The following is a 16,662-nucleotide window of genomic DNA, read 5'->3' as shown; positions in this document are numbered from 1 at the left end:
TCTTGCAGACAGTTTTGAATCAAAATAACGTATTAGTAGGCGGAGCCAGAAGTCTCGGTGTATGTCCTCCTCTATCCGAACGATGCAGCTTGTGAGCCCAGGGAGTAGGCTCGTTGGACGCTATCAGACTGTCGCTGCGTCAATATGTGCTCGGTTCCTCCACCTATTGTATTAATGTAATTGCAGCAGTATACCAAAACCCTGAAATTATTCCACTACTTAAATTAGTCTCGCCATGTGATTGTTGACGTATTTAATACGGTATACTAGAAATTGTTGCGGTTCGCATATTCTAAATTAGACGTAAAAACATACGCGCTGTTCTATTTCCTGTACAAACGAGATATCCTTTCTTTATTATGATACTAGAATAGTGATCATATCTTTCATATGCTGAGTAGTAGATTTGATGTTTTGACCCAATTTATTGGCAAGTGGAGCTGCACTTTGTATATATTAAAGACATATTTTGATAAATCAATAATTTGTTTCCAAGTTTAGTCGGAATAATTTAAAACGTTGAAATTGACGTTTTAAGTTATTATAGTGTGTTGCGTTACTTTATCGCCTATATTCTACTTTATACGAAAGACTGCTTCAGGCGGTTTCTTCGGAAGTGATTTGGTTCCTCGACGTTGGCACTGAAAAGCGAACATGAGTGGAAAAACTAAAATGTATTGTTTTGTGACATGCTCGACCACGCCCCTCAGTCGAGATGCATCCGGTTCCTTGTTTGGAGACGGATCTTCCTTCTAAGCGCTGAGGTATGGAAGGGACTACACACCTAGAAAAAAGCGGTTTAGATATACCTCTCTAAAGGGAGGAATGCGCTTGGAACCTATGTTGTTTTTTTTTTAAATAAAGGAGAAACTTTTGTCCCTGAAAGCAAGGTAGCAAAGTTCCTCGGTCGTCTGCATCTCATTATGGCGGCACGAATCGAGCAAATTGAGTTCAATACGTCTCAACGAAAACTCCAGGTCTCTTGTATACGGGGCGAGAGGAGCAGCCAATAAAAGCGTAACTTGAGATTTCTGCGAACTGCATTGATTTCCGAAGCCAGCTTCCTGCGGAGGTAAAGAAACTCGCGTTTCGAAAGCTGTAACTCAGTCTTCTGGTCGTCAGCACAACCGATACCCAGCTACTTCGCGCACGTTACGTCTTACCTTTGCTATTCCTCGAGCCACGGACAATCCCTTCGTCAGCACCGCACATCACGCGACACATCAGGATCGACAACCAGTTCTGCAAACAACGGAGTCGAAAGACCATTGGCTTCGACATCGAGGTGTGCCCAGCGATAAGCGTTCGTCAACACTGCTCCTTCCGCAGAAATGAGAAATTCGCTCCAGCTGGTGGAACATCGGTTGATTGGGAAAGCAGCTGCAGTACCCTTAGAACTCCTTTCCTCTGCGCTTTGCGAACGTGATATAATCATCGGGTCTCCTTCTCGGGCTTCGATCTGGGTAATCGCGACTCATGGTGAATTGAGCATGGTAGATCTGGCGCGCTCAAAACCCGCTCCTTCAGGCGCATCTTCACCTCGGGGATTCGGATCACGTTGGTCGTCTGCAGATCGCAGGTTTGTGGCAGCGCGAGCTCTTTGAAGCGCATAAAACAGCGGCGAAACCGCCCCGCCGAATTTGGGAGAGCTGCGCATGCCCGGCAGGCCCTCGAGTGGATCGCGCTGTTGCGCAAAATGGCGTCATTGGCGGCGGGACCGAACTTGCGTGCGTCGGTGCTCCTGCTATGTGAAAGCGACGCTTCAGAGAGCTCGAGCAGTTCAAGTTCGAGCTCAAGCAGCAGTTGTTCCAGCTCGGGCAGCAGCTCCGGCGAATCGCGTTCGTGGCTAGTTTGCGAACGGAAGTTCACAGAACTCTTTGGACCTTGTAACAACATACCTAAGGTCGAGGATTACATTGAGCGAGAGGTCCACGTCTACTGGGACGAGGAGGTAAGCGATCCGTCTCGTACTTCGTCTTCTATGTGTTCGGTTCGGCACGCGTAAGCAAGGAAAACCTTTACTTCCAGTTTCGTCTGAACATTCGCATCTCGAGGCGAACAGCCTACAAGCTGATCCACCATGTTCGCGGCGTCTCCCATGAACCCCGCTGTCGGTCACGGAGGATCGCCTGCGAAGAGCGCAGAGGAGCATCTGCTGTCATTTCTCCGTTGAGTGCTTGACTGTGGTTCTCTGTGTTCAATTTTATTGATTTTTGTTTCCATTCCATGTACACAACTCAGGTACGCGGCTAACAAAGATTGCATCCAACACGTTGCCAGACTTTTCAGCCTGGGTGAGGGTACGCTTCACGGCAAGATGGATCGAGTTCCAGATTTCATCCTGCGGATCGGACCGCGCCTCATTAAGTTCCCCGAGGACCTGGAGCGCCTGTCAAGAGGCTTTGAAGAGGTTTGTACCATGATTCAATGACCCAAGCTGCATCTCCTAAAAAAAGCTGTCCAGTGTGCACTACCTCACGAATTTAGTGAGGAGGTCGATGACAATTAGTCAATATCTGTTGCCTTGAGACCATCATCATTATCATTTATAATTCCTTGAAGGCCCAGGGGGAATTATACAAGGAAGTGAACACTTGAAAGATCCACATGTGTTGAAAGGTCCAACAATATCTAACCATGCCATGTAAAATGGAGAGCGACGTTCATCGATTGCAGCAGTCGAAGTGGGGCTTCAGATGGCATCTTCAAACGTTGACGAATATCGCAATGCACGACAAAGTTCTCGGCGTTCGTCCAAAAGTACTTTGTGCAAGTCTCCTGAGAAAAAGTGCAGTTAACCGCAGGCATAGTAATAGACGGAAAAAACAACACCCCAGAGGACAAACAGGTAGTGCTGGTGATCATCGGACTTAAACAGTAAGCAGCTTATAGGAACTTTTTGTAGTGTGCACTCGCCCTGAAAACGAGCATGTGTCTCGGCAGTCGCCGCCCACTGAATGGTTGCTGCACCCTTTCCGTGACGTCTCGACAAGAACATATTTCGTCGTTGCGATAATTAGATTACACAGATTAACACGTAGGTGTGCTATTAAAAACGGAGCGAAAACATTACAATTTATCAGCGGCCAATACCCAACCATTTGTAAAGCAAAAACATTTTTCCCTGACATCTCTCATGGGCCGCCCCAAGGCTGCCTGTGAGACTTACTGCTACAAATAGGACTCTTATACCCAATATTTGAGCATAGTGGATTTTGGAAAGGCAAGACAGCAAGTCGGCAAGGAAATCATTGAATCATTCATCATAAGAGCAATTGACAATAATGTTTCCGCACCATCGCTGTTCCAATCTAAAAATGGGACTCCAGAGCTGGCATCGCTGCATGGCCGGAAATCAGCTTCCAGCTGATTAAATAGCTTTTCTGACACAAATATTTCTTTCTGATATTGATTTTTGCATTTCGCACTTTCCTCGACCCTTTCATACGTTTTTTTTTCTCCAATATTTGCTGCCAGTTTTGACAACGAAGAATGCTAGAGAATGCACTCATGCAGCTGCCAGTTGAAAGATATGTTCGTCATCCTACGTGCTTAGTTTGTTTTAATTGATTTGTTGTCAAGTAACTTACTAGCCACCGAGAATATAACAGTGGATTAATTTAAACAAATTTGACGCTAACCGTCATTCCGTTCCGTCTGACAAAACATCTCAGAACACCGAGTGCAACTTTTGTCTACCTTTTATGCTGCAGGTATCCGGTGTGCCTGACACAATTGGTTGCATTGCTGGATCGTACATCACTCCTGAGTTCCCGGCAAATAGATCCGGTCAACTTATGTTAACCGGCATGGCTACCGGTCGTTAACACTGCAAGCAATCTGTAACCACCACAAGCGCTTCCCGGATGTGACTACAGGACACCCAAGCAAGGTACATGATGCCAGGGTGTTTCGAACATCAAGCGTCGGAGACAAGCTTCTAGAAATCTGCCGCAGGAGCCAGTACCATATTTTCGGCGATGCGGCCTATCCCTTGACAGAGTATATGCTAACTCCCTTCCGGGATTATGGTCGTCTGGTGACAAAGCAGAGGGATTTCAACGTGAAATTCTCGGGCACTCGTGTGCTGATAGAGAACTCTTTCGCTGACCTGAAAATGCGGTTTAGACAGCGGAAGCTCCTCGATTTCGTTGTTCTTGACCATTCTGCAAGGTTCATTATTGATTGTTGCATCCTCCACAACCTCTGCATTGAGGCTGGAAAGCAAAGCGTTGTAGGGGACGCCGAGGACGGTGACAACAGACGCCCAGACACTGACTCCCTGGAGGAGTTTAGGCTCAAGACAGCCACAGATTCCATCCTCCGCAGACTTGGAGAGGAGAAGAGGGACAGGGTCATTGCCCAAATGGGGCTGAGATGAGTCAACATTCAGAGAGGTAAACTCGCAAGCTTCTTTTCACAACCTCGTTGGAGGGCTGTAAATTGTTGGTCTTGAGGACAAAGGGCGTCCACCCGGGATCTTGCTTTTTCCCATCCCCATCAATGGGGCATGACATTCCATTCAATTCCTTTTTTTGTGTGTGATAAATTTTTTTTTGTCGCTATCAGTGCCCCATTTTGTAGACAAGCAGTGGCCCTGGTAACAGGTAGTCTAATTTCGACAGCCCCAGACAAGCTTTCTTGAAGCAGAATGGAGCAGGATCGCGATAGTATTTTAAGGACAGATTTTGTTGGTGGTGTGAGCTTCACAAGTGTATACATTGCCGTCCCTATCCCATGTTGAATTTCGCAAGTGTATACATTGCCCTCCTTGTCCCATGTACAGCCATCTTCAATATGAGGGTGAACATGTCCCCACATGGTCGCAACTGCCATGTTTGAAAGCAGCGCCAACAGGAATAATGGCAAAAGTATGCGCATGCACAGATAAAAAATGACACAAAACATGCGGTAGTCTTTATTTGTGTTGGCACCCCTTTGATGGACTAGTAATGGCGATCAAACAACGCTTTTGTGTTCACTCTCTTATTGAAGACAAATTTACAGTCTTCGTCAAAAGTCCAGAGCCCATGACTGAGAGCTTGCTCCCGTATTGTGGCACTGCCAACTTTGGGGGAGAGCGAAGGGATTTGTAGCATAACCCCCCCTCCCCTCCCCTCCCTCCCTCCCTCCCTCCCTCCCTCCCTCCCTCCCTCCCTCCCCCCCCCCCCCCCCCCCAACGTTAGCAGCACTACAGTCGGAGCGAGCCTGCTCCGACCAGCGAGCCGTGGGATCTGGGCATTTCATAAAGACTGTCGATAGACGGTGTGAGGTTTGCAGATTCACAGCCAACCGTAAGTGGAGTACCGGTTCACTGTACCATGACAATACGAGGAGCGATTCACAATGTATTTCAATATAAACATTTCTGCTTCCAGTGAACAGATTCCTGTGTTTGTGTTAGCGAATACTCACTTTTCGTCTTGTTTTCTTCTCAGTATATAAGCTGTCCTTGCCAGGATCACAGAATTTGTATGCTCAAATACCTTTTAGGGTATGCTTACCTAGCCACCTTTTGAAGTATCCACTAAGCAGCTTAGTTTCGCCTGGTGACCACTGGGCATCTGAAAGAGGGACATTGAGTAACTTACAGCAATACTCAGGGCTTGTCGTTGATGTTAGTTCTCTACGAAGCGAAAAAAAAAAAACTTTTAAGCACTGCCTGTAAACTCTGCTTTCATGATGGGTATTCGCGACTCCAAGTATGTGCTTTTAGGGCCTCAAGCTTCAGCTTTATACGTGGCACGCCACGCGACCGAAGATTTAGATAAAGTGCAAGGTAGCGCGAGATACTCAATAGCTGGCTCGAATATAGAACGCTTGGTGCCGTTTGCTTATCCGGATCTGCGAATATGTACACACGCCATGGCAACATGAGCCGACAGCCAAGCGCCACCAGCTTAAGGCAGGCCAGGATGTCCACATGGCATTTTTATGACTCTTGCCTGAACTCGTCCGTGGCAGCTTATATTGCACACCCTTCACATTCCCCGTTCATCCAACATGCTAGCCCTGAATAAAAAGTTGAAATGAGGACATCATTGCGAGATCTGGCTTTCTTCCGGAAATGTAAATTTTTGGAGTGGAATCTGGGCATAGCTTTTTATGCCAACATGCCCCCGAAGAATCAATCTGCCCGATGTTCTGCCTCCTTTCTCTAGTCAAGCTGGAAAAAAAGAAGTAGAATGACATCACTTACAGCCAGCATTCTTTGTTTCCTTTGGAGCTACCCGGCCTTCCTCCATTGAAGACCCTTCTACAGGAGAAGGCATATTTGGCCTTTAAGGTTATGGCCAACATTGTCAAATCACTATTTTAACAAAGGCTCCCAAGAACAAATTTCCACTGAATATTTTGAGCAAGCACTGCTTGTCACGAGGAACATACAAGGCTGGCTTGGAAGATCGCAAAGGTTTTTATGGTAGTTTCATTAAGTGCAGCAGGTGTGGTAGCATCCGAGTGAGGGAGGTACATCGGTTTATAAATTTGATGAAACATTTTACTACTGAATAACCGTAGCAGGGACCATAATAGCGAGTGCAAGAGAGGAACACCCAGGGCATTTCCTTGATTCATCGACTCGATGCAGATAGGAGATTGGTCACGCTCAATTACGGACTGAAGCCCAACAACGTGTCGATACTGGCCGCTACAACCTTCGTCGTCGGGACGCTCGGAGACAGGGTGTGGGCGTGCACACCGATTCGCCGCCGCGCTCCAAGCGAGAAACTCCTGAAGCGCTACTTTGGACCCTACAAAGTGCTTCGTCGACTCGGGGATCTGAACTAGGAGGTGATGCCCGACGGAACACGGACTTCATTAAGCCGCGCCGCACTCCACCACCGGAAGTCGTTCACGTCCGGAGTCGACCAGGTCGTGCGCCTCAAGCCGTACTACGATCGAAAGGAGTGTGTTTTACGAGCCTCTGTAGTTTGCCATTGTTTTGGTTTGTTTTTCTCGTTCATTTCCTGTCAAGTTGCATCGAGACGATGCCCTTTTTAAAGAGGGGCGTAATGCCACGCGCGTCGCCGAGCGAGCGCGTGCGTGGCCGAATCGTTACCGCGCTGGGTTGTCCCGCGGAAGGTCTGTTTCGATTCCAGTCAGTAGAATGTTCATTTATTTATTCTTTCAATTTGGCGTTCCCGAAAGTTCGAGAACATTCTCGTCTGATCGAGTTCCCAATGATCTACGCACCGAAAGTTCCACGCCGAATGTTCCGGAAACCCACGCGCATACATAAGGGACCCCGCCTGGCGAGCGGAGTCAGTTTCGCCCCAGCGCTCGATCCTGCTGTTTCGCAGACGTCGACGCCTTTCGCCGCACAAATGAGAATATCTGAACGTCCATAATTCTTAAGAACTGGGTGGTTTCAAGATCGTGATAAGCAGCTGCAATTATATTCGTACCGTAAGTAAAGAAAGTAGGAGAGAGGCTGCATGCATTGAAAGCGGCACGTTTCGATGTCTAGGAACCTGTTACCATGAACCGGACGAGAACGCTCGGAAGGTTCTTTGGTTGTCTCGCATCCATTATTTGAAACGCCTACGTTCAATAACGCTTTGTTGCCTCGTGTGCCATTAAAAAGCACGCGCGGACCTCCAGCAATTATGCGTTGGTAATCCGGGGGCCAACAATTGAGTCGTCAGGTATTCCTGATGTCCGCCAACCTGTCTTGAAGGAGAGTTCAGTCTCTTGGCAGTCTTGAAAGGACGTCGTAACCTAGTCGTACGGCATGCCAAGCAAAAACCTGTGGCTGGACGAGAATGGGGGAGATGGCTGCCACATCGCTGCTGAGCTGCCTCCCCCACTGATGAAATCCGCGCCAAAGAGGGGGGCGTCTGGTGACGAATTCCACGTTGACGATTACGATTTGGGGGGGGGGGGGGGGGGGGGGGGGCAGGGAAAAAGAGGACCTTCAGCCAGAATCCTTTGGCGATCCAGAAGCCAACAACTAAGTCGACCGGTATTCCTGACGTGCGCAAACGGTTCTTGAAGAAAGAAAAGTCGCCTCTCTTGGCAGTCTTGAAATTTCGTCATAACCAACTCGTAGGGCAGAGAGAGAGAGAACAACTTTACTGAAAATGCCTGCAGAATCGGTTAGGCTCCCTCCACGCAGGGAGGACGAACTTTCACCGCGACGCGGCCACTACGTCTGTCTCGTGCGTTCTGCTCCTCGAGGTTTGCTTCCTCGCTACTTCCGCGGGTCCGAGAGGGCCGCCGCCCCCTTTTTGGGGGTGCTGCTCCCCTTCTCCCCGGTTTCGCTCGGTCGCTGCCTCTCTAGAGCTGCCGAGACCTGCTGGACGGCCTTGAGTTGTGTCCCTTGATCATAGCTCCTCGTTGCAGCCTCTAGCTGCGGCGGGAGATTCGTCTTCTCGCTGGCTTCTCGCGGATTTACTCTACAGTCCCAAAGGATGTGAGCCGCGGTAGCTCTCTCCTTCGCGCACAGTCTACACACGTCACTCGCGTACACACTCGGACACACGTGCTTTGCTAGCACCGGGGTGAGCAGGGACCCAGTCTGTAATTGTCTGTATAAGACTGCCTCCTTCCTAGAAAGCCCTGGGTGAGGTGGCGGCATAGTCTGTCTGTTTAGTCTATACCACTTCACTATTTCGTTGAAGGAGGTCATCTTGTCCTTGGCACTGTACCGCGACCAACACTCCGAGTCGGCCGTGTTTGCAGCTGCGCGGTTGGTTAGTCCTCGCGCGGCCGCGTTGGCCGTCTCGTTGTGGTTCGCGTTCCCGCGTTCCGACACGTCACTGCCCATGTGGGCCGGAAACCACTTGATCGCCACAGCACTTTTGCGTCCGATGTCTGCGGCCTTGCGTAGTATGCGCGCGGCCTCTCTACATACCCTACCCTTGGCGTAGTTCTTCACTGCCGTTCTAGAGTCGCACAACACTGTAGTGCATCCGGGGTCGGAGACGGCCAAGGCGATGGCCACCTCTTCCGCCCGGTGCGCTTCTCGAGTGCGGACGCTCGCCGCCGTCTTCGTTGCACCCGTCGATGCCCCGACGACCACCGCCGCGTATGCGCCGCTGCTCCCTCGATACTCCGCCGCGTCCACGTAGACGGCCCCTTCTTCTGTGGCGTGGAGGTCCACGAGAGCCCTGGCCCTCGCCAACCTTCGCTCCTTGTTGTGCTCGGGGTTCACGTTCCTCGGGATCGGGCAGACCCTGAGCTTTCTGTTGATGCTATCCGGTATAGGTACGCTGGTCTGCTGCTCGCCTTCCCTCGGTTCGAGGCCAAGGTCCCGCAAAATCTGTCTTCCGGTTCTCGTTTCAGTGAGACGCTCGAGTTGCGCCGTTCTCTGTGCCTCGGCTATTTCGTCCAGCGTGTTGTGGACTCCCAACGCCATGAGGTTTTCGGTGCTCGTGCTCCCGAGAAGACCGAGAGCCGCCTTATACGTTTTGCGTATGGTGGCGTCTATCTTGTTACGTTCACTTGGCCTCCAGTTGTGGAAGGCGGCCACGTACGTTATGTGGCTGACTGCGAAGGATTGAACGAGCCTGGTCAGGCTCTCCTCCTTCATCCCCGCTCTTCTGTTGGACACCCTCTTGATGAGTCTCATTGCCGCGGCCGCTTTGCCCGCGAGCTTGTTCACCGTTTCACCGTTGACCCGGTTTCGCTCGATGAGCAGCCCGAGCACTCGAATCTTCTCGACCTCCGGTATTTCTTGTCGTCCTGCCGTCTTCACCATGATCTTGGTACGCTCGTACTTGATTTCCATATTCTTTCTTTTCCTGCCCGCTCCTTTCGGTGGAATCACCAGCAGCTCTGACTTGGCCGGAGAGCAGACGAGTCCAGACCCGTCCAGTTGCTCCTCGATGGCGTTGACCGCTTCTTGCAGCGTTGTCTCAATGTGTCCGTCGCTTCCTCCCGGTACCCATAGCGTAACGTCGTCGGCGTAGATGGTGTGCCGGACTCCCGCTACTCTTTCTAGCCGGTTGGCCACCCCAATCATCACGAGGTTGAAGAGTAGCGGGGAGATCATCGAGCCCTGCGGGGTTCCGACGCTGCCCAGCTTCTTCTCATTGAGCTGCAGGTCTCCCGCGCAGATTTTGGTGGTCCGTTCCGTCAGGAAGTCTTTGATATACTCGTATGTCCTCCTGCCCATGTTTAGGATAGCCGAGTGCCTCACTTTATCGAAGGCGCTCTGCAAGTCCAGTCCGAGTATGGCTCTGTTGTCCTTGGTGCCCGGCATATCGTCGATGATCTCGTTCTTTAGTAAGATCATAGCGTCTTGCGTCCCGAGCTTGTTCCGAAACCCGATGATGGAATTTGGGTAGAGCTCCGATTCTTCCAGGTAACGCTGCCACCTGTTCATGAGAACGTGCTCGAGGACCTTTCCCACGCACGAAGTCTGCGAGATCGGCCTGAGGTTCTCTATGTTGGGCGGCCTGCCAGGCTTGGGGATGAGAATCGTCTTGGCTGCTTTCCATTGCTTGGGCAGCCTTCCTTCTTGCCAGCACTTGTAGAAGTTCGTGAGCGTTTCGATGGCCGCTTCGTTGAGGTTTTTGAGCGCTCTGTTGGTCACTCGGTCGGGACTCGCGGCGGACCTGCCATTGAGATCCTGCAGGGCAACTCTGACTTCCCACGTCTCGATGGCTCGATCTAGCGTCTCGTTTTCGTTGCCTTGGTAATCCGAGTGTCTCTCCGTGGGCGTGCTCGGTAGGTACTTGGCGTCCAAGCGCCGCTTGACCTCGTCCTCCCCGTGTTCGCAGATTGCCCAATGTAGGATCCTGGCCAGGTTGTTGTGTTGGTGGCCCTTGGTCTTGGTGTCGTCGAGGAGGTACCGCAGCATGTTCCACGTCTTGCCCTTGTGTAACTGTCCGTCGGCTTCGTTGCAGGCCTCGTTCCATTGTTGGGTGCATAGCACCTTGCAGTGGGCCTCGATCTGCATGTTCAGCCCGGCGATCTTCTCCCTTAGACGTCGGTTGGTTCGTTGCTTCTGCCACCTCGCCTTTATGGACTGCTTGGCTTCTATCAAGTGGGACAGCCAGCTGTCCATCTTGTCTATCCGTTCGTCCGTCTCCAGCTTTTTGGTGGCTCCCTCCGTCGTCTCAACGACGTTAGCCGCCCATTGCTCGATGTCCGTAATGTCCAGTTGCACCGCGGGTAGTGCCGTTCGAAAGGCATCCCAGTCCGTAATGCGATGCTTCCTTATGCCGGTATTGCCTTGTCCTTTGAGCGGTACGACGACCTCCACGATGTAGTGATCACTGCCCAGCTCTTGGCCCGTGTTTCTCCATTCCGCTTCTCTCGATCCTCCGTCGGTTTTGACGAAGGTAAGATCCGGAGTGGTGTCTCTCGTAACCGATGTGCCGATTCTGGTGGGAAAGGCCGGATCCGTGATTAGGTTCAGTCCCACGTCGGTGGCATCTTGTATCAGCTCCCTCTCCTTGACCGTCGTTCTTTGGTAGCCCCAGTCTTGGCTCGGAGCGTTAAAGTCTCCGCACACTACGAGCGTATTGCTCCCCGCGACTCTGCTCGCCTTGTGGAATAGTGCCTTGAACTTCTGTTGTCCGTGAGACGGATTGCTGTAGACGTTCACCAGGAAGGTGCTCTCCTTCCTCTTCCGACCCGTGATTACTTCCACCGTGCAGTGTTCGATGGCGCTTCTGCCGATCAGTTCGTGTTCCATGAAGGTGATCCCTTTCCTAACGAAGGTGCAGGCCCCTCTGCCCTTGCCCTTGGACGTGTCCCTTGCGCTCGGCGGGCTGTCGTGCGACCGGTAGCCCGGGAGTCTCGGCGTCGCTTCGCTGAGTGTTTCTTGAATCATTATGACGTCTGGTTTCCTCTTTAGTTGCTGCAAGTGTTGCTGTAGCACCGCTCTCTTGCCGGTAAAGCCATTACAGTTCCAGTGCCAGACCAAAAGGTCTCTCACTGGCTGTGTGGTTGCTGCTGTACGTGCTGCCCCGTCCATGATTGCTGCAGTTTGGCAATGATCTGTGCTTCCATACTTTGCATTTCTGCCTGTATGTGCGCCTGCAGCTGTGCTTGCATCTGCGCTATCATGTTCTGGATCGTGCTCTGTACGTTCGTTGTCATCTGCTGAACCGTTTGCTCGAGCGCGGTGACGCGTTCGTTGGTTACCTTGCTGGTCGCTTCAAGATGGTTGAGCCTGTCGTCCTGTTTTTCGGTTCTCTCCGTTATCTTTCGCTCTTTGGCACCCCCTATGGCTCTCCTCTTGGGAGCCGGTCCCGCCGCTTTAGTGGTTCTCGGGTCCACCTCGACCTCTGGTTCGTCCGCGGTCATCTCTTCTTGTTTCTTCTCTTGTGCGGGCTTTGGCAGCTGCTGCTGCTGTTGCTGCTGTTTTGCGATTAATGTCGTTAGCTTCTCGTTGATTTCCTTGATGGTTGCGTCTTGTTCGGCGATTTTCCGCTTTAGCTTCTCGTTCTCGTCTCTCAGGGCTTTCACCACCCCGTTCATTTCTTGGATCTTCTTCTCGGCGTTTTGCGCTGGTGTTTGTCTCTTCTCTGCCATGTTTACCTTGACTGCGTCGGCCCAGGTGGCTCTCTCCCTCGACTGCGACGGTCTGCGGCGGCTGGCGCTCCTCCCTCTCTTGCTGTGGTCCCTTTTGCGGCCGCTGTCGCGCTGCCTCGATTCCCCGCGGGGTCTCTCGACAGACGGCGCTCGCAGCGCAGGAAAGCTTTCCGGATCTGGTTGTTGCGGCATGGCTTCCATCTTGCGTTCCCATTGCCGTTTCTTGACCACGTACGGTATCTTGTACTTGTTTCTGCATTCCCTCTCGCCCGTTGGATGCTGTCCCCCGCAGAGCCTGCACTTGGGCTTGCATTCGCGTTCGTGAGCCTCGCTGGGGTTCGCGATTCCGCAGCCGAAGCACACTCTGGTGTTGGGATTCGGGCATACATCTCTTCTATGGCCGACCTTGCCGCATTGCTTGCACACGTCAAAGTGCTTGCGGTAAAGCCCGCATGTGACTAATATCGAGCCATACTTGACGTAGTTCGGTACTTTCTGTCCCGCGAACAGTACTATCACCGTGGTTGTATTGCCGATTCTGTGCGCCTCCACCGCTAGGGGGTTGTACGGGTTCACGATGTTTTCGGCTATCTCCTCCGGGGTGTCATCTACGGCTATGCCTCGGATGACTCCCTTGACCGTGCCGTCCGGTGCCGTTCGGTAGGCGCTGACTTCGTATGTCCTGCCTCCTATGTTAAGGTCTTTGACCTTAGAGTACAGCGTGGCGCGCCTCTCGTCCGGGGTGCTGACCACGATGATGTTTTGCTGCGCGTTCGTGCAGATGGTGTCTGCTTTGGCTTCTTCCTTCGTTACTCGAGCCGCCGTCATGACGACCGACATGATAACTGAAACCTCCGTTCTCCCTACGTTGAGACCGCCACGTGGTCTCATGACTATCTTGGTGTCTTCTTTCGGCATGTCTATCGGCATCCTCGCCGCTTTCGTTACCGAAGCTGCAACTCTCTTGGCAAAGCTGGCCCTGGTCTTGGGTCTCGACTGGCGAGTAATGGCGGCAGACTCACCGTTTTCTTTGCCGGCCATAATCTGCTTGATGCGGTTGCCGCAGGTGGACCAGCCTTCGGCTTCTTTCGGTGTAATGTCCTCTCCGTGAACTTCGATGCACGTGCGCCCACCGAAACTGCCGATGCTCAGCGTTGACGCCATGTTATCACCCATCGACGTGGCCACTTCCATTTCGGACGCCATCTTGGTCGTACTCGTCGCCAGGTTGGGCCTAACGGCCGGGCGCGTCGCTACCGGTGGCCGTACTGGTGGTAGGCCTACGTTAGGCTTACCGAAAAGTCCGCACCGCACCAAAGAAAGGTCCTCGTTAATCGAGAAAATCACGTACCGTTTGGTCAAAACTGGTACCGGTCGATGCCCCGCACCTTCGCGCACACTTTGGTACCAATTATACCGCGGTAACTGTAAATTAACACGGCGCTAATTGGCATAAGAGCAGGATTCGATGAGAAGCCCGTCCACTTACTCGCACTTCGTCGTCGTCCTCCCTCGAGCAAAAAAACCTTGTAGGGCATGCCAAGCAAAAATTTGTAGAGCATGGGCGCGACGTGTCAGATCATTCATCTAAAGCAAACATGATAGGGTAAACCGCAAGACCTCTGGCAGGGATGAACTCCAAGGAGTTGCCAATTTGCTGATCGACCAATAACGAGAATCTACAGTTGATGAAACACTGCCCTCGCCTCAATTCTTTGCATGACTGCGCCGCCTTTGACTTCATGGAAACAACAAGGAACAGTTAGAAAAAACGTAGCCCACTTAAACATATCTCTTCCCTAGGACCAGTTCATCTCTTCGGCACATCTGACATTTCCGAGTGAAACCACTTCGTAGCACTCCACGCATTTATCTGACGTCAACAAAGGTTCTATTTACCCAAGCAGCACGGAGTTGGCCAGTCATTGGCCAATGACTGGCAATGGACTTTTGGCAAGTAGCCAAACAGTGGCCATCCATTGACTGATGTATGGCCACTCTTTGGCCTTTGGCCAAAACCCCATCGCCAGCCATTGGCCAATGCTGGGTTGAATTCCGTGCTGCTCGGGTAAATACTTTTTATTGGGAACTTTGTATCACTCTTTATTTAAATTCAAGAATTTCCTGGTAGTCTATCACGCTAAAAGGCAAGAAGAATAGTTGAAAAAAAGAGGAGGGGGGAGGTCTTGGCAGGTGGCTGATGATATGAAGTAACAAGTTTTTACCTGCCAACTACAGGAGTGTGGACATTTTAATAAGTACTTTTTTAAATTACGCGCGGGCTTAGAGTCTAGTCAGCCAGTACATGACAGCGGGAAGGTTGGATGCTCGCATAAAGATTTCCTTTTAAGGGTTATAAATAAATGTACTCGGCGGCTGATTGAGAGTAACTTTTTAACTCGCCCGTCCCCATCAAAGTCGTGGACACTAGTGTGATGAAATATGTCGTGATAGACTGGGAACAGGAGACATGCATGGAATATTCTGGTATTGAATATCTGTTTGACATTCCAGACAACGAGAGATAGCTAAAGTGAACAATACCAGAATTTCATTTGTGTAAATAATTGCACGCAACAGAGCTATGAAATTGTCCAACACAGGAACAATATATTTATTAACATCAGTCTTTTGCATACATCAATATTCAATGTGATATCTAATCACAGAATTCACTCAACTTGAGTGACACCTTTTTTTAAAGCGAGTACAGATTACACTTCAAGGCAGTTCGGAATTAAGGTTCAGTGCCGACCGTGACATAAACCCGCAAACTGCACGCACTAAAAGGCAGGGTGTTGGAAAGATTTTTTATATCATCAACTGCATATTCCACACGTGTGTTGCGCAAAACAAGTTTTCGCATATATGGTAGATATGTTCAAAGCATCAAATTAGAGTTGCACAAAACTTCAGCGTCTCACATGGTGGCTAGCGCAAGGTCGTCAAAACGCTCTTCAGAAAATGTGATTCTGAACACATCTTCACACCTTTTCAACTTGATTCAAAATAACAGCTGTGCCTGTGTGAGAAAATGTTATACAGAAAAACACCCAGTGGATAAAGCATGCATCTCGATCTATGTATATTTAAAAAAATCTTTGGTTGCACTTCTAGAATGCCGAATAGGTTATTGCGTAGTACAGTTTATTAAATTTTGACACATTTTAAGAATTTTGTTAACAAGGCTCGACCACACAAAGTAACGCGCGGAAGTGAGAACAATTTCGCTTCGAAGAGAGACTCTGGCTTACACTCCCAAAAGAGGCAATGATTGTTTATTATAAAGTATAGCAACCGATTAAAGCTTAGGTCTTATCAGGATTTCAACGTTCTGTGTATCTGGGAAATAAGTACGTTATGAAACTTCGTCGAATATCTCCTACACTCAGTTTTTTTAGATTTTTGTGAAATATCCCTTTCGCAGTCAGTGCTTCAGTGCGCACTATGATTGAAAAGCAGCTTTTAATAAAAATAAAAAGGAGGTCCTACGGCACACTCCAATGAAATATGAGTTCTTATATAAAAACATAGACAGGTTCACAGTATAATCTAATTCATTATCAGATTTCAATAGAAAAGAAAGTCATTTGATCTACAAATATTGTATACTCTCCGTCACACGATCGGTATATAGTTCTGCCGAGCGAATCCTCGTTCAGGATTTCTATAGGCCGATAGTTCGTGTTCGTCAATATTTCAAAAGCATAAAAATCTTAACATAAAAATCGTAAATTATTCTAAACAATAAGACACATACGAATACACAAATGTAACGAATTGCGAGTATAAATTCACATTTAAAACTTAAAGTTGTGCACAAATCTAGCGAGTGAATAAAAAACATCACTGCTCATTTTATAATGTTTAGAGCATTCACTTTCTATCATTTGGCCAAAAATATTAACGCCATCTAGATTAACATTCTTTAAAAAATCTCTTCAGTTCCTTTCAAGAACGCAATTACGACCTTTTTTTAAAAGGCGCGTGGCTGGTATCACATATTTTGAATTTTGTTTGAGTTTCATGCTCGCGTTATCCGCATGATTTAGGCATTTCATACGCGATAAGAGCGCCTCAAAAATAAACGCAAGAATTGAGCAGACCATACCCAAGACCCAAGCCAGAAAGAACGGTCTCACATCGTCTAAATTCAAAACAAATTCTTCGGTATGT

The 16,662-nt window shown here is 49.8% G+C and overlaps 2 protein-coding genes across 2 annotated transcripts; both read right to left on the bottom strand.

The window, feature by feature from the left end:
* Nucleotides 1–8,191: 8,191 nt before the first annotated feature.
* On the bottom strand, nt 8,192–10,327 carry LOC120837968. The gene has a single exon (XM_040207641.3). The coding sequence runs from the start codon at nt 10,325–10,327 to the stop codon at nt 8,192–8,194; it is 2,136 nt and encodes a 711-aa protein (XP_040063575.2).
* A 1,556-nt stretch (nt 10,328–11,883) lies between these two features.
* Nucleotides 11,884–13,692, bottom strand: LOC120837966. The gene has a single exon (XM_040207639.3). The coding sequence runs from the start codon at nt 13,690–13,692 to the stop codon at nt 11,884–11,886; it is 1,809 nt and encodes a 602-aa protein (XP_040063573.1).
* Between the last annotated feature and the right edge of the window lie 2,970 nt (nt 13,693–16,662).

Source organism: Ixodes scapularis, unplaced genomic scaffold (assembly GCF_016920785.2).
Source record: "Ixodes scapularis isolate PalLabHiFi unplaced genomic scaffold, ASM1692078v2 PGA_scaffold11__112_contigs__length_91849675, whole genome shotgun sequence".
Lineage (NCBI taxonomy): Eukaryota > Metazoa > Arthropoda > Arachnida > Ixodida > Ixodidae > Ixodes > Ixodes scapularis.
The sequence above is the reverse complement of the archived record's forward strand: the minus strand, read 5'-3'. Positions and strand labels throughout refer to the sequence as shown.